Source organism: Pan troglodytes, chromosome 13 (assembly GCF_028858775.2).
Source record: "Pan troglodytes isolate AG18354 chromosome 13, NHGRI_mPanTro3-v2.0_pri, whole genome shotgun sequence".
Classification (NCBI taxonomy): Eukaryota; Metazoa; Chordata; class Mammalia; order Primates; family Hominidae; genus Pan; species Pan troglodytes.
In genome coordinates, this window is record NC_072411.2 from 53,443,856 (window position 1) to 53,467,825 (window position 23,970).

At 41.6% G+C, this 23,970-nt stretch overlaps 1 protein-coding gene across 31 annotated transcripts in view; it reads left to right on the forward strand.

Annotated features, from left to right (window-relative positions):
* Positions 1-820: 820 nt before the first annotated feature.
* RIF1 (replication timing regulatory factor 1) overlaps positions 821-23,970 on the forward strand; it is a 124,085-nt gene continuing 100,935 nt past the window's right edge. For 11 of the 31 annotated variants that reach the window (XR_010150084.1, XR_010150080.1, XR_010150082.1 and 8 more), the window contains exons 1-9: positions 825-1,003; positions 1,384-1,497; positions 2,233-2,311; positions 5,800-5,896; positions 7,550-7,677; positions 7,796-7,890; positions 11,180-11,369; positions 13,941-14,033; positions 19,780-19,918. Coding sequence is in view for 24 of the 31 variants with exons in the window: in XM_016949811.3 (XP_016805300.2) it covers positions 1,394-1,497; positions 2,233-2,311; positions 5,800-5,896; positions 7,550-7,677; positions 7,796-7,890; positions 11,180-11,369; positions 13,941-14,033; positions 19,780-19,918 (925 nt within the window). In the remaining 7 variants the exon portion in view is untranslated. Of the gene's footprint in view, positions 1,004-1,383; positions 1,498-2,232; positions 2,312-5,799; positions 5,897-7,549; positions 7,678-7,795; positions 7,891-11,179; positions 11,370-13,940; positions 14,034-19,779; positions 19,919-23,970 lie in introns of all 31 variants that reach the window. The other 20 variants (XM_054679847.2, XM_063791185.1, XM_063791181.1 and 17 more) reach the window with 14 other exon arrangements.

A 23,970-nucleotide genomic window follows, 5' to 3' on the forward strand; every position in this document is an offset into this window, starting at 1 on the left:
CAGGCCATTGTTATGTACGCTTAAGACTTGAGAACCATTGGCCTCTCCAACCTTTTCTCACTTCACCTATTAAAAGCCCTATTTTATAGAGGAGGAAATTGAGGCATAGGTTAATTAACTTGCTAAAGTCACATGGAACCTAGACCAGCTGGAATCTAGACCAGCTTGAGATACAGTTCTTTTCTTTTTCTTTCTTTCTTTCTTTCTTTCTTTCTTTTTTTTTTTTTTTTTTTTTTGAGAGACGGAGTCTTACTCTTACTCTGTCGCTCAGGCTGGAGTGCAGTGGCGTGATCTCGGCTCACTGCAACCTTCGCTTCCCGGGTTTAAGCGATTCTCCTGCCTCAGCTTCCCAAGTGGCTGGGACTACAGGCGTGCGCCACCACACCCAACTAATTTTTGTATTTTTGTTTTTTTTAAGTAGAGACGGGGTTTCACCATGCGTTGGCCAGGCTGGTCTCGAACTCCTGACCTCAGACTCGGCCTCCCAAAGTGCTTGGATTACAAGGTGTGAGTCACCGCGCCCGGCCAGCTCTTAGTCTTAAACCCAACAGTAAGTTATCTCCTTTTGCTAACTGATTTGTTGCTAAAACTTCAACAAGCACTGGACTTGGAGTTTGAACACTTAGTCTGAGGGCCCACTATGTTCAGTCTAGTGAGTCTGAGCAATTAACTCACATTTTGAATTTCAAGTCTCTCGCCTTAGGCAAAACACCACCACCTGATGCTCACCAGAGGGGCGTGACGCGGCAGCTGGGCAGGGAAGGGATGGGAAGGGAGGCGATCGATAACTCCGGTGCGCCGCTGACTGTTGGATTGGCTCGAACTTCTCCCGCCAGGCCTAGCCTACTCCCGCGCACTCCTGGGCCCGCCCAGCCGCCATCTTGGTCTAGGAGGGAGCGCGCCGCACGCGTGAGTAAACAGCCGGAGCCGGGAAAGTCGAGCTCTGGCAGCGTCTGGGTGCTGAGGGGCAGAGGCGGAGAGAACCCTGTCCTGATCTTCCTAGGTGGGATAAATATCGGGGTGACAGTGGTAGGCCGCGGGGAACCCTCAGTCTGCCCACCCTCCGCCCCCTCGCGGCGAGATGCCTCGTTCCCCGGGCTTCTCCCGCCCTCCGCCGATCTCCTCCCTCTGTTGAAAGCTGCCCGGGAAAGTGGTGGCGGGAGCGGGCCCAGGCCCGAACGTGGCGTGGGCTCAGGTGCCTGGTGTCGGGCGCCGGAGGAGGTTCGCGCTGGGGTTTGGTGATTCGGAGGCCTGGGGTGCAGACGCGGCGTGGCTGTGAGGCCGGGGCGGGCGTGCGGGTGTGAGGGCCGGACTCACACTGGGCCGCCGCGGGGCTGTTTCCATCGGTCACTGGATTTTCTCCTCTTCCGGTTCGGGCCTCAGGGTGGCCGACATGACGGCCAGGGGTCAGAGCCCCCTCGCGCCGCTGTTGGAGACTTTGGAAGACCCTTCTGCCTCCCATGGAGGGCAGACTGACGCTTACCTGACTCTGACCAGGTGAGGTCCGCCACGGGGCGTAGCGGAGAGGGGGGCGCTCTGTAGTGGGGAGAAAGAAGGTGGTTGGGAGGGGCGCGTAGAATGAATGTGAGTTCTAGAAGTCTAGCAAATGTGAGGACGCCCGAGTCGCGGACGCCTTGGGGGGCGGGGGAGATGTATTCTAGGTGACGTTCCCGGGTACTGCTGCTGCTGCGCTTGAGGTGTGTGTTTGGAACGAGGGAGCATGCACGTGTGTTTTGCAAGCGAGGGATTTTTAAAAGTTTCGGTTGGAAGTAGTTGTTGGAGGAGGGGTCTTCAGTGTAAACCTCCGATGTGTTGGGAAAATGTGGTTACCCAGAGTTGTTTTTTTAACAGAGCAATACACTGATTTTTATTAATTGCAAAATGCTTCAAAGTAATTTTCATAGAAATGTACTAAAGTTTTGTAAAACCCTTTGGAAAGGCTTAGCAAATCGTTAGTAACTAGGGATAGGGATCCCTGTTCTGTCTTTTTGGAGTCAGGTTGTCACAACTTGCATGTACTCGATGTAAAAACTTATTCTGAGGGTTTTTCTACTTTCATTTCTGATATATATTGCATTATATATTATGTATACCTTTAAGGACCTTACCTACTGGGTCAATTCATTTGCAAGAGTTAGAAAGTAATTTTTAAAAAGATTGTACATGTATTTTTGGGAGTATTTTTTTTTTTCCTGTCAACTACTTAAACTTGTGTTCTTCCTGCTTTTTAAGTCGTATGACTGGAGAAGAAGGAAAAGAAGTAATTACAGAAATTGAGAAAAAACTTCCTCGGCTGTACAAAGTTTTAAAGGTATGTATCTGTTTGTTAAACAGTTTTTCACTTTTGGTAGTTTTGTGTTTTTTTTGGTTTTGTTTTTTTGTTTTGAGGTGTAGTTTTGCTCTTGTTGCCCAGGCGAGAGTGCAATGGCTCAGGCTCGGGCTCGGCTCACTGAAACCTCCGCCTCTCGGGTTCAAGCGATTCTCTTGCCTCAGCCTCCTGAATAGTTGGGATTATAGGCATCCGCCACCACCCCGGCTAATTTTGTATTTTTAGTAGAGAAGGGGTTTCTCCATGTTGGTCAGGCTGGTCTCGAACTCCCGACCTCAGGTGATCCGCCTGCCTCAGCCTCCCAAAGTGTTGGGATTACAGGAGTGAGCCACTGTGTCCAGCCACTTTTGGTGGTTTTTAAGAGTTTTGCCAGTTGACTCAAAATCTTTGAATCTAAAATAACAGCAATAATACTGATTATAATACTCTTTATTGTTACTTAAAGCTTCTCAGGTACTTTCTTAATTACCTTACACGCTTTATACTTAACTCTCCATGGTTCCATGAGATTATTTCTTAATGATCACTTTGCAGGTGAAGAAATTAATTTAATTTGCCTAAAGTTGCCTAGGGGCACTTGAATCTGAGTTTGTGCTCTTGAAAGCAGAGATCAGAGATTAATCTGTTTTCTTTCCTTTTGGGACTCTACATCTAAGTAAGTGCTTCTAAAATTACAATTGTCTTTGGTCTAGTCTAGGTAGCATTAATTTCTTTTTCCTCATTCACCCTCAGTTTTTGCTACAACCATTATCATTTTTGCTTTAGGGAAATGATGTTTGACATCATACTGTGGACCTGTGTTCCTGTCTTCACTTGCCTACTTAATGGCTTCCTGACTATCCTTAACATCTTTTAAATTTCCTTGTTTTTAGAATGAAAAAGTTGAAATTTTATCTCCAAAGTTTCTTTGAGTTCTCATTTTTATGACCTTGTTCTTTTTTTTTAATTTTTTTTGTTTGTTTTTATTATGACCTTGTTCTTGTGCTTTTATTTTTGTTTTTAATTTTTAAAATTGAGGTGGGGGTCTTGATAGGTTGCCTAAGCCAGTCTCGAACTCCTGGGTCCAAGCGATCCTCCCACCTCAGCCTCCTTAGTAGCTGAGATTACAAGTAGGTGCCACCATGCTCAGCTTTTGTGCTTTTTGTTTGTTTGAGGCAGAGTCTTGCTGTGTCGCCCGTGCTGGAGTGCAGTGGCACAATCTCAGCTCACTGCAACCTGTGCCTCCCAGGTTCAAGCGATTCTCCTGCCTCAGCCTCCTGAGTAGCTGGGATTACAGGCATGCTCCCTCCACACCCAGCTAATATTTTTTAGTAGAGACGGGCTTTCACCATGTTGACCAGGCTGGTCTTGAACTCTTGACCTCAGGTGATCCACCCGCCTTGGCCTCTCAAAGGGCTAGGATTACAGGTGTGAGCCACCGTGCCCAGCCGTGTGCCTTTAAACAAGTGTTTCATCCAGACATGTACATTTTAACGTGATTTTTGGCGAAGTATTAACAGAGATACTGCCTACTCTTGGTGGTGTCACAGTCATCAACATTTTTTGTGTAAGCAGAAACTTTATTGTGTGCTAGTTACTTAATATCAGTGTTTATTCCATTTTCTTCATTATCATATTCCATATTATAGTAATTAGATGTGAAGACATGCACTTTCGTGTATTGAGTATTTATAGGATCAGGAATTCTATTGCATACTTTTTTTTTTTTTTTGAGACGGAGTTTTGCTCTTGTTGCCCAGGCTGGAGTGCAATGGCTTGAACACCTCCTGGGTTCAAGCCGTTCTCCTGCCTCAGCCTCTCAAGTAGCTGGGATTACAGGCATGTGCCACTACGCCCAGCTACTTTTTTTTTGTATTTTTAGTACAGACGGGGGTTTCTCCATGTTGATCAGGCTGGTCTCGAACTGCCGACCTCAGGTGATCCGCCCACCTTGGCCTCCCAAAGTAAGCCTGGGCCATTGTGCCCAGCCTTATTGCATACATTTTGAGTCAAGTTGCATTGTTTGTAAATAGGATTTGTACCTGAAATTATTTGGATGCACATGGTTGATAATAGGACGATAAGCAATTTTAAGCAATGGAAGGATAATTGAATTCTTTCAGAGTAGGAACCATACCAGGTAAAATAGAACATGTTTATATGTCGTGTTCAGAGTTCAGCTAGGATTGTGTCTAGGAATCTACAACATTCTTGAAAATGAGACACATCATCGTTAAGGAACACTTTCAAGTAAGTTTAATGAAGATTAATCACAAACATTTACTAGCTGTTATCCAGGAGATACACTAGTAGCTCTCAAAGTATTAAGCCTTACTTAGTTGCTTACAACTGGTTGCTGTGCTATATCCCTTACATTCTGTACTCTAGGATTTGCATTTTTTGGCTTCGTTTTGTAAATATAGAAGATACTGCAGGGAAGTATCTGCTCATTATTTAACCATTTACATTTGCTGTTCTTCCTGCTCAAGAATAACAATTGAAGATTCCTTGGATATTTGATTCAAATAGATATGGGGGTTTTGAAGATAAATCCCTTTGGAGTAGGAAATGGTACAAGGGAAATGGGGTACAGGGTAAAAGTAAACTTTCATATTGAGATACTCTTTGACAGATTTGGCCTTTTATAGCTTTTACATAAATGGTATGAGTTGGGCTTTAAATTCTAGATTGACAGCCAGGCACGGTGGCTCACGCCTGTAATCCCAGCACTTTGGGAGGCCTGAGGCTGGTGGATCACCTGAGGTCAGGAGTTTGAGACCAGCCTGGCCAACATGGTGAAACCCCATCTCTACAAAAAATACAAAAATATAGGCATGGTGGCGCGCGCCTATCATCCCAGCTGCTCTTGAACCTGGGAAGCAGAGGTTGCAGGGAACTGAGATTACACCATTGCACTCCAGCCTGGGCAACAAGAGCGAAACTCTGTCTCAAAAAAAAAAAAAATTTCTAGATTGACATGGATTGAAATTCTCTTATGTATAAAGTAAGGTTTAAAAAATTGTTTTATTTTACTATTAATTGAGATAATAATAGATACTTTATAAATGTTACATTCTAACCCCTTCCTTCTCCCAGTCTTAGAGGAAGAGATGTCACTCCACTCTAAAGCTAGGATGTTAGCTTTTGGATTTGAGTCTCTTGTTTACTCAGTGGAAGGGCCTTGCTCCCTTTTCCCTGTCATGTCTTTAGCATCTTTCATCTGTTGACCTCTTTGCTTTACTAGGTGTAGAGATATCCTTTATCTTCATTCAGTTGATCTCGATCCAGTTTCCTCTCCTTTCTTTACCAAGCTGTACACATGGCCTTCGGATTTTATTCCTCGTTTATTTTTGTTTTTATTTTTTATGCGTATTCTCAAGGATTTGTTGGAGTAACATGATGAATATGCTTGTTCTGTAATCGACTTCTGCTTTCTAAAAATTGATTTACAGTTGTGCTTGTTTGTAATAAATGTGATTTTGTTTTTGTAGACTCACATTTCCAGTCAAAACTCGGAGCTGAGTAGTGCTGCTCTACAAGCACTGGGGTTTTGCTTATATAATCCCAAAATTACCTCAGAATTATCAGGTAGATAAATTTCTTATGACTTAATATTTTTAGAGTATAAAGTATAAGTTTTAAGTATAAGTAGTTTGATGCTGTTAAAAGTACTGTTATGTCTGGATTAGTTTCAGAACCTGTAGTTTAAGGTTTGCTTTTAAGAAAGAAAGAATGGCCGGGTGTGGTGGCTCACGCCTGTAATCCCAGCACTTTGGGAGGCCGAGGCGGGTGGATCATGAGGTCAGGAGATCGAGACCATCCTGGCTAACATGGTGAAACCCCGTCTGTACTAAAAATACAAAAAATTAGCCAGGCACCGTGGCGGGCGCCTGTAGTTCCAGCTACTCGGGAGGCTGAGGCAGGAGAATGACGTGAACCCGGGAGGCGGAGTTTGCAGTGAGTCGAGATTGTGCCATTGTACTCTAACCTGGGTGATAAGTGAGACCCCATCTCAAAAAAAAAAAAAAATGTTTAGGTTATCATTACCTACACATAGCTCTAACTTTGATACTACAAAATTTGCTCTTAAAAATAATGGTATTTGACAAAAGATTAGCCGGGCATGGTGGCAAGGTGCCTGTAGTCCCATCTACCGGGGAGGCTGAGGCAGGAGAATGGCGTGAACCTGGCAGGCAGAGCTTGCAGTGAGCCCAGAGCGTGCCACTGCACTCCAGACTGGGACTCTGTCTCAAAAAAAAAAAAAGGATATTTGCTGGGTGCAGTGTCTCATGCCTGTAATCCCAGCACTTTGGGAGGCCGAGGCGGGTGGATCACCTAAGGTCGGGAGTTCGAGACCAGCCTGGCCAACCTGGAGAAACCCCGTCTCTACTAAAAATACAAAAAAAATTAGCTGGGTGTGGTGGCGCATTCCTGTAATCCCAGCTACTCGGGAGGCTGAGGCAGGAGAATCGCTTGAACCCGGGAGGTGGAGGTTGCAGTGAGCCAAGGTGTTGCCATTGCACTCCAGCCTGGGCAAGAGTGAAACTCCGTCTCAAAAAAAAATCAAATAAAAAGGGTATTTAAACATGATTGCTGTAAAAAGGGAAACTTTTATTCAGGCATATGCACTAAGGAATATGCTGAATTGAAAAGTTCTTTGACATGATAAATGTGGGATAATTTGGAACTAAAAGTGGTAATGAAGCACAGAACCTAATGCTTTCCAAGTTTTTCAAGTAGTCTGCACTGTTGCTCCATAGTTAGATGATTTCCATTGTAAAGGAAACCGTTATCTTTAGAGAAGGGAAGTTAGGAATAAAGATGTCAAAGTTGTTACCATCTGTTTTTGAGGGAAAAGCTGCTGCCTGCTCTTTTTTATACATGGAAGTGTTAGCAACCTAAAGCAGGAGTTGTTCATTTTGGAGCAGAGATGCAGGATTGAAAACATCTTACCAAAAATTGTCTTGTATGTTCAAACCTACAGTGATATCTAGTTATTTCAGTTGCACAAGATATCTGATTTGGTGTCTGTTGTTTTATTTTCTCTCAGTATATCCTCCCCTCTAATCTGAATTTTGTGTTTTTGGGAGAAGTTTGGTATCAGCATTGGTTCTCTGATCTGTTCTCTGGATATACATTTAATTTTATGATTGATGAGTATATTGTTTTCTCTAGTTTTATATTTGAGACTTTAAAGAGTATCAGCTATTCTATACAAAATTAAAACTGCTTGTTTTTCAGAGGCAAATGCTCTAGAATTGCTTTCAAAATTGAATGATACCATTAAGAATTCAGACAAAAATGTACGTACTAGAGCACTTTGGGTGATATCTAAGCAGACATTTCCCTCTGAAGTGGTTGGCAAAATGGTGAGTATAGTTTTTGGGTATGCCATCTTAACTATATGCCAATTAAAAGAAAAAACTATAATGCCAATAAAAACAGTTCAGGCTTATTTCATTTGTATTTATTTGGTTCGTTTTTTAGGTATCCAGTATAATTGATTCATTAGAAATACTGTTTAACAAAGGAGAGACGCGTTCTGCTGTTGTTGATTTTGAAGCATTAAATGTTATCGTAAGGTATGCATTTGGATGTTGTGCAAATTGAAGAATAGTTTTCATAAATTCAGCTGAAGGAGAGGGTTTTTGGGATTTAAATGAGAGACAGACATTAAAAGGGGGGAATGTCATTTACACCAAATGACTCAAGGACAAAAAGTAACAGAAAAAAGATGGAAGTAGATATGTGTGGGTTACTAGGTTTTTTGTTTATTTTTACTGGGACCATGTTCAAGGTGAAGTCTTGGTTATGTTCCTGCTAGTAACATACACAGTTCAGGTTTGAAAAATATCCTAAAGTTTGTGTAAGGATTTAAAAAATAATGTAAACTCATAAGTGGGCTTGGGTTGTTTAGGAAGGCAATCAGTGTTTAGCAGGGAATAGAGTACCTTCTTCATTTTTGTTGTAACAGGCGTGCCAACGCATAAACTCTTTTAAGTGTAAACTCTTTGATGACATTTCTGTCTTCCCTGTTTTTTGTTCTTTAAAATTTTCTTGTTGAGTTACTTGCTTTAACTTCCCCACTGTTGAATGCTCTGATTGATGCTAAGATTATGTCATGGTTCTCTGGCTATCCTTTTCTATAACAATGATGAATTTAGTAATATAACAATAAGTAATACAGTTGGCCCTTTGTAGGTTCTGCATCCTTGGATTCAACCAATTGAGGGTTGAAAGTCTCAGAAAAATTGCATCTGTATTGAACATGTACAGACTCTGATTTTCTTGTCATTATTTCCTAAACAGTACAGTGTAACAACTACTTACTTAGCACTTACATTGTATTAGCTATTATCAGTAACCTAGAAATGATTTAAAGTATATGGGAGGATGTGCGTAGGTTATATGCAAATACAGTCATGTGTCACATAATGATGGGAATACATTCTGAGGAATGCATCATGTAATTTCATCATTGTGCAAACATTATTAAGTGGACTTACACAAACCTAGGTGGAATAGCCTACTATATACCCAGGCTGCATGGTACAACCTGTTGCTCCTAGGCTACAGACCTGTACAGTATATTACTGTACTGGGTATTGTAGGCACTTCTAACACGATACTATTTGTGTACCTAAACATAGCAAAGGTACTGTAAAAATATGATAAAAAAGATTAAAAAATGGTACACCTGTATCTCACACTTACCACGAATTGAGGTTTTAGGACTGAAGGTTCTTTGGGTGAGTCAGTGAAGGAGTGATGAGGGAATGTGAAGGTCTAGGACGTTACTGTGCACTATTGCAGATTTCATAAAGACTGTACACTTAGGCTATACTAAATCTATAAAAACATTTTTAAAATAAATTAACCTCTACTTTCTGTAACTTTATTTTTTTGAGACAGTCTCACTCTGTTGTTCAGGCTGGAGTGTAGTGGTGTGATATCAGCTCTCTGCAATCTCTACCTCCCAGGTTCAAGTAATTCTTGTGCCTCAGCTTCCCGAGTAGCTGGGATTATAGGCGTCAGCCACCACCCCTGGCAAATTTTTGTATTTTTAGCAGAGACAGGGTTTTGCCACGTTGGCCAGTCTGGAGTTGAACTCCTGACCTCAGGTGGTGCACCCACCTCAGCCTCCCAGTGTACCAGGATTACAGGCCTGAACCACTGTGCCTGGGCAGCTTACTGTAACTTTAAAATTTTTAAACTTTTTGACTTTTGTAAGAATAATTAGCTTTGGCCAGGCACAGTGGTTCAGGCCTGTAAGAATAATTAGCTTTGGCTCACACCTGTAATCCCAGAACTTTGGGAGGCCCAGGTGGGTGGATTACCTGAGGTCAGGAGTTTGAGAGCAGCCTGGCCAACATGGTGAAACCCCATCTCTACTGAAAATACAAAATCAGCCGGGCGTGGTGACGCGTGCCTGTAATCTCAGCTATATGGGAGACTGAGGCATTGAGAATCGCTTGCACCCGGAAGGCAGAGGTTGCAGTGAGCTGAGATTGCACCACTGCACTCCAGCTTGGGTGACAGAGTGAGACTTGGTCTCAAAAAAAAAAAAAGAATACTTAGCTTAAAACACAAACATACAATTGTGCAAATATATTTTCCCTCGTTAGATCCTTATTCTAGGAGCCTTAAATTCTTTTTTTTTTTTTTTTTTTTAACTTTCATAACTTTTTGGTTAGCAACATAACACATCAGCCTAGGGCCTCTGCAGGGTCAGGATCATTCTACTGTCTCCCACCTCCACATCTTGTCATACTGAAACGTGTTCAGGGGCAGTAACATGCATGGAGCTGTCATCTTCTGTGATTGATGCTACCTTCTGGAGTATCTGCTGAAGGACCCTCAAGGCTACTTTGCAGTTAACTTTTTTAAAATAGAAGTAGGAGTAAACTCTAATGATAAAAATTATAGTGTAGGAGTAAACTGTAATGATAAAAATTATAGTGTAGTATATACATAAACCAGTAACATAGTCATTTATTTTTTGTTTTTTTATTACTATTTTTTTTGAGACGGAATCTTGCTCTGTCGCCAGGGTGGAGCGCAGTGGTGAGGTCTTGGCTCACTGCAACCTCCGCCTCCTGGGTTCAAGCAATTCTCCTGCCTCAGCCTCCCAAGTAGCTAGGATTACAAGCATGTGCCACCACACCCAGCTAATTGTTGTATTTTTAGAAGAGACAGGGTTTCACCATGTTGGTCAGGATGGTCTCGATCTCCTGACCTCATGATCCACCTGCCTCGGCCTCCCAAAGTGCTGAGATTACAGGTGTGAGCCACTGCACCCGACCGGTCATTTATTATCATTATCATATAGTACAGTATTATGTTCTATATGTAAATGCGCCGTACTTTTATATGAATGAGAGCGCAGTAGATTTGTTTACACCAGTGTCATCAGAAACATGAATAATGTATTGCACTGTAGTGTTACGACAGCTATGATGTCACTAGGTGATAGGAACTTGTCAGGTCCCTCATAATCTTATGGGACCACCATTGTGAATGAGCTGCATCTTTGACCAAAACGTTGCTCTGTGGTGCATGACAATACTGTCCTTTACATATTGGACTTGAGCATTATTGTGAGGTCCTGGAACCAGTCCCCCAGGGATACTGAGGGATGACTGAAATGTTTCAATCTAAAGACAAGATTGGTTCTTTAAAAAAAATTTACAAAAGCAATAATGTGCAAATTCGTAAAAATAAGATCTATTTCTTGTGTGTATATGCATATTTGTATATATTCTAAAACAAATGGGCCGTACTGTGTATATTTCTGTGTGTCACATATTTTACTGCTTGTTTAGACTTAAAACATGAGGTCACGCTAATTATTCATTGATTTCTGTATTATAGGCTAATTGAACAAGCCCCAATTCAAATGGGAGAAGAGGCAGTGAGGTGGGCAAAACTGGTCATACCTTTAGTGGTTCATTCAGCACAAAAGGTACATTTGCGGGGAGCAACTGCTCTGGAGATGGGAATGCCATTATTGCTTCAGAAACAGCAAGAAATAGCATCTATTACGGAGCAGCTTATGACTACTGTGAGTGTTCTTTTATGTAAGAATTTTCTGGATACTGCATCGGAAGGTTCTGCACTAAGCTTAAAATTCAGCCTGGTGGCCAGGTACGGTGGCTCTCACCTGTAGTCCCAAAGCGGGAGGCTGAGGTGGGAGGATTGCTTGAGGCCAGGAGTTCCAGACCCATCTAGGCAACATAGTGAAGACCCATCTCTACAAAATATCTTAAAAATTAGCTGGGCGTGGTGGCATGCGCCTGTAGTCTCAGATGCTTGGGAGGCTAAGGCGGGAGGGTTGCTTGACCAGAAATTTGAGGCTGCAGTGAGCTGTGATCTCACCACTGCATTCTAGCCTGGGTGACAGAATGAGACCCTGTCTCAAAAAAAAAAAAAAAAAAATCTGTCTGGGCATATTGGTATAGTTGCACTATGATATAGGATTTTAGCTTTGAATCAAAACCTTAAGAGTTGCATAAGTTAGCAAAGGCACATTGCTCATTACATAGTAGTAAGGAAGGGAGCTATCTATTGTTGCTAAAATCCAGACATTTTACTTCATTCCCAATAAATAGGAAATAGGAATTGTATTTCTGAAAGAGGGAGAGCATTAACTGATTGACTCATGTTTGGATTGTTACTGTATAATCCCAGTAGATACAAATTTAATGTACATAAACTTACCTAGTCTCTATAGTTTTCTAGTTATTACTTGCCACAGGTTTTAGGTTTTCTAACCATTGTTCTTCTAACATATTTACTGGGCATCTGATATGTGCAGTGCATTGTTGCAGGCGCTGTGAATATAGCAGTGAACAAAAGAGGCTTGATGGAGCTTATTTTCTTGTGGGAGAGATAATTAAGTACATAGTGTAGTAAGTGAAGACCACTAAGGAGAAGAGCAAAGACCGGAGAGTGCTGTGAGAAAGGAATGTAAGGTGGTCAGAGAAGGCAAAGGAAAGGACATTTGAACAGTGATTTGAAGGCAGAGTAGGAGTTATCCATGTAGATAATGAACCAGACAAGAGAACTATGAGGGCAAAAGGCCCTGCTCTAATGGTTGTGTACCTGGTCGGTGTTCTGGGAACGCTGGGCAGTATGACAGTAGTGGAGTGAATGAGAGTGAGAGGAAAAGAGGGCCCAATCACATAGGACTATGGCAGGGACCATTGTAAGGATGGATTTTTACTCTAGATTACATGGAAAGCCATATTTGAAGGTCTTGTTTTGTTTTTTGTTTGAGACAAGGTCTCACTGTATTACCCAAGCTGGTCTCGAACTCCTGGGCTCAAGCAATCTTCCCACTTCACTCTCCCAAAGTGTTGGGATGACAGGCGTGAGCCACCACGCCCAGCCCCTAAAACCTGGGATTTTACTTGCTTAAAATGCAGAAGACTTCTTGTTAGTGTTCAGTGTGACACAGTAACTCGAGTGTCTCATAAATAGCTTTATTCTGATGAATTCAATTTTAGTGACATATATAATTTTTTTTTTTTTTCGAGAGAGTTTCGCAATTGTTGCCCAGGCTGGAGTGCAGTGGCGCGGTCTCAGCTCACTGCAGCTTCCACCTCCTGGGTTCAAGCGATTCTCCTGCCTCAGCAGGAGTAGCTGGGATTACAGGCACCTGCAACCATGCCCGACCGATATTTCTATTTTTAGTAGAGATGGGGGTTTCACCATATTGGCCAGGCTGGTCTCGAACTCCTGACCTTGTGATCCGCCCGCCTCGGCCTCCCAAAGTGCTGAGATTGCAGGCATGAGCCACTGCGCCTGACCATAAAATTCTTTCTTTAACCCATTTATCAAGCTTGCAACAAAGCATATATGAAATTCTTTATATAAATTTGAGCTAAAAATTATTTCACGTGTCTGTTGATTATGAAGCTATTAATGTATTTTTTCATTATTGTGAAAAAATACAGTGTCATTTAAACTAGTTAATGATATGCATGCTGACATTTTTAGGGTAAAGTATATTGGTAGAAAAAAAAAGTTGGATTGATGGATGGTAGGGTGGCCAGATAGGTGATAAGACCAACATAGTAAAGTGTTAATGGTAGAATCTGAGTGTTTGTATTAGAGCATTTACTGTAAAAACTCACTCGGATTTGCTATATGCTTCAGTTTTCCTTTTGAAGTCTTTTGGGAAATTTTTTTTTTTTTTTTTTTTGAGACAGTCTTGCTCTGTCACCCAGGCTGGAGGACAGTGGCACAATTTCTGCTCTCTGCAACCTCCACCTCCCAGGTTCAAGCGATTCTCATGCCTCAGCCTCCCGAGTAGCAGGAATTATGGGCGTCTGCCACCATGCCCAGCTAATTTTTGTGTTTTTAGTAGAGACAGGGTTTCACCATATTGGCCAGGCCAGTCTTGAACTCCTGACTTCAAGAGTGAGGCCGAGGCAGGTGATTCTCCTGCCTCGGCCTCCCAAAGTGCTGGGATTACAGGCTTGACCCACCGCACCTGGCCTCAGGTGGGGTAATATTTTTATTATGGAGAAAACTATTTGGTTGAATCAGTTTTTGAAAATTATTCTTAGACTTTGGTATTGGATTTTTTTTCTAAGAGTCTGTTTGGTAAATTAATTGCTTTTGTTTGCAGAAATTAATCTCAGAACTTCAGAAGCTATTTATGAGTAAAAATGAGACTTACGTGTTAAAATTATGGCCTTTGTTTGTCAAACTACTTGGAAGGGTAAGTGCCCAGTTAATGAACAGTCAACAGTTTTTACATGCTGGACTCTTTATTTTCTTACCTTTTCTTTGTACAGTTGATGCTCATTATTTCCTTTGTACAGCTGATGCTCATGATTTCATGCCTACTCACTAAAATTTATTTGTAAATCTGAAACCAGTACTTGCATTGCTTTTGCTTTCATTTGTAGACACCCAAAGTGGCAAAGAATTGGAGTCACACAACGTGCATGTTTCCAGCTGAGGTCAAGCAAGGTTACGCTCTGCCTTTTTGTTTTAGTTCTCATACCTTAAACAGGTGTCCTTTTTATAATCCATGTAATGCCACATTTTTCACTTTTCTGTGCTTTTCCTGGTGGTTTCACTGTTTAAATTTGGAACCTAAAGCTTGGGTCCAGGTGCTTTCTAGTTTGTGTTCCTAAGCAAAGGAAGGCTGTGATATACCCAGTGGTGAAAATAAACTTTGTTCAGGCATGATTTATAGAGCTACTGGCTGTGAGTTTGATGTTAGTGATTCATTTGTATAAAATATCTTCTAATAGACGTTAAGCAGGTTATATATTGAACAGCTGACAAAAGTGTTGTGTCCAGAGAACCTAACCCTGTATTTCCCATGGGAGTGATCACTCAGTATTTGCCAATTTAGTGTTCAAGGCTACTTTATATAATAGAAAACCATAACTACTATGAATAATGAGAGAGAATCAACTGTATGTTCAATGATTAAGCCAGGTTTTGGGTGGTAGGGGGTGTGCTGCTTTTATTGTGGTAAATATACATGTTCTAACCATTTGTAAATGAACAAGTCAATGGCATTAAATCTATTCATAATGTTGTAAGCATCACCACTATCTATACCCAAAACTTGTGCATCATCCCCAACAAAAACTGTACTCATTAAAGAGTAAACTTCCTCTGCCCTCCTCCCGCACCCAGACATCACCCTTTGGTAATGTCTGTTCTACTTTCTGTCTCTGAATTTGCTTATTCTAGGTACCTCATAAAAGTGAAATTATAACATATATGCCCTTCTGTGTCTGGCTTATTTCACTAAGCATAAAGTTTTTTTTTTTTTTTTTTGAGACGGAGTTTCGCTCTTGTCACCCAGGCTGGAGTACAATGGCGTGATCTTGGTTCACTGCAACCTCTGCCTCCCGGGTTCAAGCAATTCTCCTGCCTCAGCCTCCTGAGTAGCTGGGACTACAGGCATGTGCCAGTATGTCCGGCTAATTTTTGTGTTTTTAGTAGAGTTAGGATTTCACCATGTTGACCAGGATGGTCTCGATCTCCTGACCTTGTTATCTGCCCACCTCGGCCTCCCAAAGTGGTGGGATTATAGGCGTGAGCCACCGTGCCTGGAAGCATAAAGTTTTTAAGATTTATCCATGTCATAACATATATTAAAGTTGGATTCTTATGGCTGAGTAATTGTATGTGTATAACACATTTTGTTTATCTGTTGAGAGACATTTAGGTTGTTTCTACCTTTTGGCTATTGTGAATAATGTTGCTGTAAACACCAGTGTACAAATCTGTTGGAGTTCCTGCTTTCAGTTTTTTGGGTATATGCTTAAGAGTGGAATTGCTGGGTTATGTAGTAGTTCTATGCTTAACTTTTTGAGAAAGCTCCAAACTCTTTCTTTTTTTGAGACAAGGTCTGGCTCTATCACCCAGGCGGGAGTGCAGTGGCACAACCTCGCTCACTGCAACCTCTGTCTCCCAGTCTCAAACCATCCTTCCATCTCAGCCTCCCAATTACCTGGGACTACCACCCAGCCCGGCTGATTTTTTTTTTTTTTTTTTTCATATTTTTTGTAGAGACTGGGTTTTGCCGCGCTGCTCAGGCTGGTCTCTAACTCAAGTAATCCACCTGCCTCAGCCTCCAAAATTGCTGGATTACAGGGCATGAGCCACTTGAACCAGCCAGCACCAAACTCTTCTGTAGCAGCTGCGCCATTTTACATTCCCACCAGTAATGCACTGGGGTTCCGCTTCCTTAACATCCTCACCAACACTTTTTATTTTCCTTTTTTTGATAGCCATCCTAGTGAATGTGAAGTGGGATTGATTTGGTATAGATTTGCATTTCTCTGATTACTAGTGATGTTGAACATCTTTTCACTTGGTTCTTGGCTGTTTGTTTCATTGTCTGTGGAGAAATGTCTAAGTCCTTGGCCCATTTTTGAGTAGGTTTGAATTTTTGTTGTTGAGTTGTAGTTCTTTATATGTTTTGGATATGCATCCCTTAGTTTTGTGATTTGCAAATATTTAATTCCATTCTGTAGGTTCTCTTTTGCTTTCTTGGTAATATCCATTGCAGAGTTTTTAATTTTGGTGAAGTATAATATATATATTTTTTGTTATTGCTCGTACTTGACATCATATTCATGAAGTTGTTGCCAAATCCAGTGTCATTTTTGTTTCCCAATGCTTTCGTCTAAGAATTTTCCAGTTTTAGATCTTGAATGTAGATCTTTGAACCATTTTGAGTGAATATTTGGATATGGTGTAAGGTGAGAGTCCACGTTCATCCTTTTGCATGCAGATGTTCAGATTCCTCAGTATCTTTTACTGAAGAGGTTGTTTTTATTAAATCCTTGTGGTACCCTTTTTTTTTTTTTTTTTTTTTTTTTTTTTTTTGGAGACAGAGTCTTACTCTGTTGCCTAGGCTGGAGTGCAGTGGCATGATCTCGGCTCACTGCAACCTCTGTCTCCTGGGTTCAAGCAATTCTCCTGCCTCAGTCTCCCAGGTAGCTGGGATTACAGGCGCGCACTACCATGCTCGGCACGTTTTTTTTTTCTTTTCTGTATTTTTATTAGAGAAGGGGTTTTACCACGTTGGCCAGGCTGGTCTCGAACTTCTGAGCTCTAGAGATCCACCCGCCTCGACCTCCCAAAGTGCTGGGATTGCAGGCGTGAGCCACCGCGCCTGGCCTGTGGTACCCTTTTGAAAATCAATTGAACATAGGTGTAAAGATTTATATCCAAGCTCAGTATTCTATTCTTATGGTCTGTATGGCTGTCCTTATGCCATTACCATATGTATTAATTACTGTAGCTTTATGCTAAGTTTGGCAGTCAGTTTGTCCGGTTTTATTATTTTTCAGGATTGTTTTGGCTTTTAATTTTTTTTTTTTTTTTTTTTTTTTTGAGCTGGAGATTGTCCGTGTCGCCCAGGCTGGAGTGCAGTGGCGTGATCTCAGCTCACTGCAACCTCTGCCTCCTGGGTCCAAGCGATTCTCCTGCCTCAGCCTCCCGAGTAGCCGAGACTGCAGGCGCACGCCACCACGCCCAGCTAAATTTTTGTATTTTTAGTAGAGACAGTGTTTCACCATATTGGCCAGGCTGGTCTCGAACTCCTGACCTTGTAATCCTCCCGCCTTGGCCTCCCAAAGTGCTGGCATTACACGTGTGAGCCACCACGCCTGGCTGTTTTGGCTTTTTGAGACTGTGCAATTCCGTGTGAATTTGACGATCGACTCCTTTATCTGTGAAAAAGACAGTTGGAATCATGGTAGGGATTGTGATGAATCTGCATATAATGCCTTGAGTAGTTAGCATTTCATTGATGTTAAGTCTTTCTACCCATGAACACAGATGTCTTTCCATTTATTTAGGGTTTTTTTTTGTGTGTTTTTTTTTTAAGACAGAGTCTCGCTCTGTTGTCCTGGCTATATTGGCTCACTGCAACCTCAGCCTCCCGGGTTCAAGTGATTCTCCTGCCTCGGCCTCCCGAGTAGCTGGGATTATAGGTGCCTGCCACCATGCCTAGCTGATTTTTGTATTTTTAGTAGAGATGGGGTTTTACCATGTTGGCCAGGCTGGTCTCAAACTCATGACCTAAAGCAATCCATCTGCCTCGGCCTCCCAAAGTGCTGGGATTACAGGTGTTAGCCACTGTGCCAGGCCTAGGTCTTTAATTTCTTTCAGCAGTGCTTCGTAATTTTCACCTTGTGTCTTTAACTTCTTGGGCTAGATCTATTACGAAGTATTTCCTTTAGCTCTTATAGCTAACTTGTGTGTTTTTTATTTTCTAAACCTTTTTTTTTTGTTACCGGTTTATAGCCTGTTAAGATTATATGTGGTTTATAGCCTGTTAGGAGCATTCGTGTTGATGTAATTTTTTTATTTGTGATGCATTACTTGTCATTTTTCCATTTTGTGCTTTATTTTCCTTTTTTTCTTTTTTTTTGAGACAGAGTTTCACTCTTGTTGCCCAGGCTGGAGTGCAAACATGATCTTGGCTCACTGCAGCCTCGGCCTCTCAGGTTCAAGTGATTCTCCTGTCTCAGCCTCCCGAGCAGCTGGGATTACAGGCATGTGCCACCACGCCTGGCTGATTTTTGTATTTTTAGTAGAGAAGGGGTTTCTCCATATTGGTCAGGCTGGTCTTGAACTCCTGACCTTAGGTGATTCACCTGCCTTGGCCTCCCAGAGTGCTGGGATTGCGGGTGTGAGCCACCGTGCCTGGCCTTTTTTTTTTTTTTAATTTTTTTTTTTGTTTTTTTTTCTCCTGAGCTCATATTTTTCTTTTTGTTTGATAGTATTCCCATTTAAATCTTACATAATATTTGGAAGTAATTCAGAAGTTATCCGGTTTTCTACCAGCTGTGGTTGCTCATGTCTGTAATCCCAGCACTTTGGGAGGCTGAGGCGGGTGGGTCACTTGAGGTCAGTAGTTAGTCACCAGCCTGGCCAGCATGGCCAGCATGGCAAAACCTTGTCTCTACTAAAAATACAAAAATTAGGCTGGCATGGTGGCTCACGCCTATAATCCCAGCACTTTGGGAGGCCGAGGTGGACTGAGTTCAGGAGTTCGAGACCAGCCTGGCCAACATGGTGAAACCCTGCCTCAACCAAAAATAAAATAAGTAGCCAGGCATGGTGGCACGCACCTATAATCCCAGCTACTTGGGAGGCTGAGGCAGGAGAGTCGCTTAAACCTGGGAGGCAGAGGTTGCAGTGAGCTGAGATCCAGCCATTGCACTCCAGCCGGGTGACAGAGCAAGACTCTATCTCAAACAAAACAAAACAAAACAAAAATTAGCTGGGCGTGGTAGTATTAGCCAGTAATCCCAGCTACTTGGAAGGCTGAGGCAGGAGAATCACTTGAACCCAGGAGATGGAGGCTGCAGTGAGCCAAAATGGCACCACTGCACTGTAGCCTGGGCGACAGAGTGAGATTCCCTCTCAAAAAAAAGAAAAGTTATTCAGTTTTCTTGATTTTTATCTCACTTTTACTATTTTTTATTAGCAGATAATACTGTTTTTAAAAAATATTTCTTTTACAGCCATGAAATAAGATGTTTCCTTAATTTTCCATTCAGTTTGTTTGAAAGGTTATTTTTATTATTTTCAGGGTTCAACGCCTTTTTTCTCTAATATAATTTTTTAATGTATATTTTGTTTGGTATTGATTTGATAAAGTTTGGGATTTATCTGCTCTCCTAATTTTCTGTTTTAGAAATGTTCTGTGTTGTACATTGTCTGCTTCTTCAAACTTTATATATTTTGTGATCTTGAGTTTAGAATGTGTGTTTAAAGTTTATTTTCTTATATTCCTAAGACTTTTAACATATCTAACATTTAACACATCTCTTTATGTTTTGTGAATAATTTGTCTTTTGTCTCCCCATCATATTATGAAGTCCTAAGAGCATCTGTTAAGTGAATGAATAAAGGAATGATAGCAATTATTCTGTTTCATGCAGATAAATAACTTCTTAATGATTTTTTCCCCTTTTTAGACCTTGCATCGAAGTGGGAGTTTCATCAATTCTCTCTTGCAACTAGAAGAACTTGGATTTCGTAGTGGAGCACCCATGATTAAAAAGATAGCTTTTATTGCTTGGAAGAGTTTAATAGATAATTTTGCTTTAAATCCAGGTAAGTAATATTTTAACAATTTTGATTTTCTGTGAATTTGTTTTGCTTAAAGCAAGATAAATGAAGTTTTTCTGGTTTTTTGGATTTTAAGTTGAAGTTAAGTTACTACTGAATTATTTTCATTTTAAGGGAACAGGAATAAATTTGTACTGAAAATAGAATTCACATACTAGGCATTGGAAATCACAAATATGAAATCTGTTTCACAGTATTTCAAAAACTGAACAAAGTGAAAAATAATGATTTGTGGCTTCCTTTTTTATTTATTTATTTTATGAGACACGGTCGCTCTTGCCCAGGCTGGAGTGCAGTGATGGGATCTTGGTTCACTGCGACTCCCGCCTCCCAGGTTCAAGCGATTCTCCTGCCTCAGCCTCCCGAGTAGCTGGGATTACAGGTGCCCACCACTACACCCGGCTAATTTGTGCATTTTTAGTAGAGACAGGGTTTCACTATGTTGGCCAGGCTGGTCTGGAACTCCTGACCTCAAGTGATCCGCCCTCCTTGGCCTCCCAAATGATGGGATTACAGGCGTGAGCCACTGCCCCCAGCCTATTATTTGTGGCTTTCTTGCATGTTAGCACTGAGTTGAGTACTTTATGTATATTTTGTTTAATCATCACAATAAACCTGAGATGTAATTATTAATCACTATTTTAGAGAGATTGAGTAATTTTCCAGAGGTCACATAGCCAGTAGATGATAGGAAGCAGTTGTGATTTCCATGGAATAAAAATATCAGTGATCGATGACCTTACTTCTTTCAGGATCTCTAGAAGAGTACCTAATAGTGGTTTAATATTGATATATGGAAGTCATTCTTTTTGATTTACTTTAACCTTACCTTCTTATTGTTCAATGGAGTTTTCTGATAATGTATTCACTAGAAAGAATATTTAGCCCAAAACTGTATTCGTATGAGTACTTAACTAGGTGGTAGTTAATCTTAGATTTAATTAACACTGTATGTTTACAAGAGCTGCTAAGTAATGTTGATTTTTATCCTATATTTTTCCTGCCAAAGACCATTATTTATCCCATTTCTTCCTCCTTTTAATATGTTTTGTATTGTGATTATTTGCATTAATGTATAATAACTTTTTTTTTTTTTTGAGACGGAGTTTCGCTCTGTCGTCCAGGCTGGAGTGCAGTGGCACAATCTCGGCTCACTGCAAGCTCCGCCTCCTGGGTTCACACCATTCTTCTGCCTCAGCCTCCCGATTAGTTGGGATTACAGGTGCTCGTCACCACACCCAGCTAATTTTTTTGTATTTTTAGTAGAGACGGGGTTTCACCGTGTTAGCCAGGATGGTCTTGATCCCCTGACCTGGTGATCTGCCCGCCTCAGCCTCCCAAAGTGCTGGGATTCCAGGTGTGAGGTACCGCGCCCGGCCTTTTTTTTCTTTTTTGTTTGAGATGGAGTCTCACTGTGTTGCTCGGGCTGGAGTGCAGTGGCGTGATCTCAGCTCACTGCAACCTCCGCCTCCCAAGTTCAAGCGATTCTCCTGCCTCAGCCTCCCAAGTAGCTGGGATGACAGGTGCCCGCTGCCACGTCTGGCTAATTTTTGTATTTTCAGTAGAGACAAGGTTTCACCATACTGGCCAGGCTGGTCTCGAACTTCTGACCTTGTGATCTGCCTGCCTCGGTCTCCCAAAGTGCTGGGATTACAGGCAAGAGCCACTGCTCCCAGCCCTATAATTACTTTTATTTAAAATACTGGTACATTTTGGGGGCATAGGTTCCCCCCCTCCCCCCCCACTTAGGGTCTTGCCCTGTCACCTAGACTGGAGTGCAGTGGCTGACTGCAGCCTTGACCTCCTGGGCTCCAGTGATCCTCCCACCTCAGCCCCCCAAGTAGCTGGGACTACAGGCGTGTGCCACCATTTCTGGCTAATTTTTGTATTTTTTGTAGAGGTGGGATTTGACCACGTTGCCCGGGCTAGTCTCGAGCTCCTGGACTCAAGTGATCCACCTGCCTCAGCCTTCCAAAGTGTTAGGATTACAGGTGTGAGCCACTGTGCTCATTCTACTACAATTTTTAATTGAAATTGTAGCTTATTTTTATGTTTATGAGCTGGCATGTATTTGGGTCTAACTGTAAACCCAGAAGTGTGAGGTAATGTTTGGGACTACAATCTTTAGGAATTAAGTTAAAGCATAAAATAAGAGTAGTTTAAAGATAGTAAGTTAAAAATAAGTTCAGAGCTAGGGAATCCATGACTGATGCTGTGGATCCAGGAAGTCATCAAGGAATCAGATGACTGTATTTTTACTCTGCCATCTTTGATTTGTCTTAATTGCAGACAGGAAGGAGGGAAGGCAGAAGAGCAGAAAAGACTTCTTCACAGCTTACTCACCTATACCTAGAAATAGCCTTCTAAGAATCTTATATACACATCCACTTAAATTTTACTGGGTAGAATGGCTTAGTGGCCGACTAGTAAAAGTAGTCAAAAATTGGGCACCCATCACTGTCCTGTGTAAAATCAGATTTTTTAATTAAAGGAGATTGGTTTATTGCATGGCAATTAATCTCTGCTACTGTAGAGATACTATTATGGAGCTCTTCTCATAAATAGAATAGAGTCCAGACGTGGTGGCTCACGCCTGTAATCCCAGCACTTTGAGAGGCGGGCAGATCACCTGAGTTCTCGAGTTAGAGACCAGCCTGACCAACATGGAGAAACCCCATCTTTACTAAAAATACAAAGTTGGCCGGGCATGGTGGCGCATGCCTGTAATCCCAGCTACTTGGGAGGCTGAGGCAGGAGAATCCGGGAGGAGGAGGCTGCAGTGAGCCGAGATCATGCCATTGCACTCCAGCCTGGGCAACAAGAGTGAAACTCCGTCTCTGAATGAATGAATGAATGAATGAACGAACAAAAAGAATAGGAGACCCCAAAAACGAAGTGTCTTGGACTGGAGAACTTGTTCATACAGGGATAGCCTTTATTTTCTTATAGAACTGTTAATTGAAATAGCTAAATGGCAGAGTAGTTGTAACAGACATTGTTGAGTGCCATTCCACCAAATACATGGCCTGATTGATGTTTTAGAATCCTTTTCAAGTTATTTATTTATTTATTTATTCAGGACGGAGTCTCACTCTGTCACCCAGCCTGGAGTGCAGTGGTGCGATCTCAGCTCACTGCAACCTCTACCTCCTAGGTCCAAGCGAGTCTCCTGCCTTAGGCTCCTGAGTAGCTGGTATTACAGGCGCCACCGCCATGCCTAGCTAACCTTTTTGTAGTTTTAGTAGAGGTAGGATTTCACCATGTTGGTCAGGCTGGTTTCAAACTCCTGACCTCAAGTGACCAACCTGCCTCATCCTCCCAAAGTGCCAGGATTATAGGCGTGAGCCACCACGCCCAGCCCTTTTAAGGTTTTTTTGACAAGTTATTTTAGCACAGACTGTGTCTTAATTTTACATATCCCCAGTCTTACTCATTTGGCATAAATGTTTTTTCTGAAGATTGGATTTAATTTCTATGCTGAATTTTAACAATATGATTATTGTTAAGATAGGGCAGTCCTGAATCTAAATGAATCTATTTAGATTTCAAAAATGTATTCAGTCAGTGGCCCCAGTAGTAATGATTTTTGATGGAATATATTAATAATTGATTTTTAAAATGATAGCCTTTTTTGACATAATGTAAACATATGCTTCCGTTTCTTTGTCAAATGGGGATAATGAGAATGCTAAAGCAGCTAGGACAGTATTTGTCAAAGTTTTGGCATTTTGTGCTGGATAATTTGTTTTTCAGGACTGTCCTGGTGTGGTGTTGAAGTTTAGTAGCGTCCATAGTCTCTACTCACTAAGATGTCAATAGCATCCCCTCATTTGTAACCAACCTGAAGTATTCCCTGGTGGGAAATTGCCCCGGCACACAATATCTAATAAATATTACTTATTTGTTTTAAAATATAGTTTTGATTTATTGAGTGTTTTTGGTTCAGCTGTACTGCAGTTTATCAAAATGCAAGTTTTGGGTAGAGCAAGGACAGCCTGGGGATTTATTTTTTAAAAAAAATTTTAAAATATGTTCTC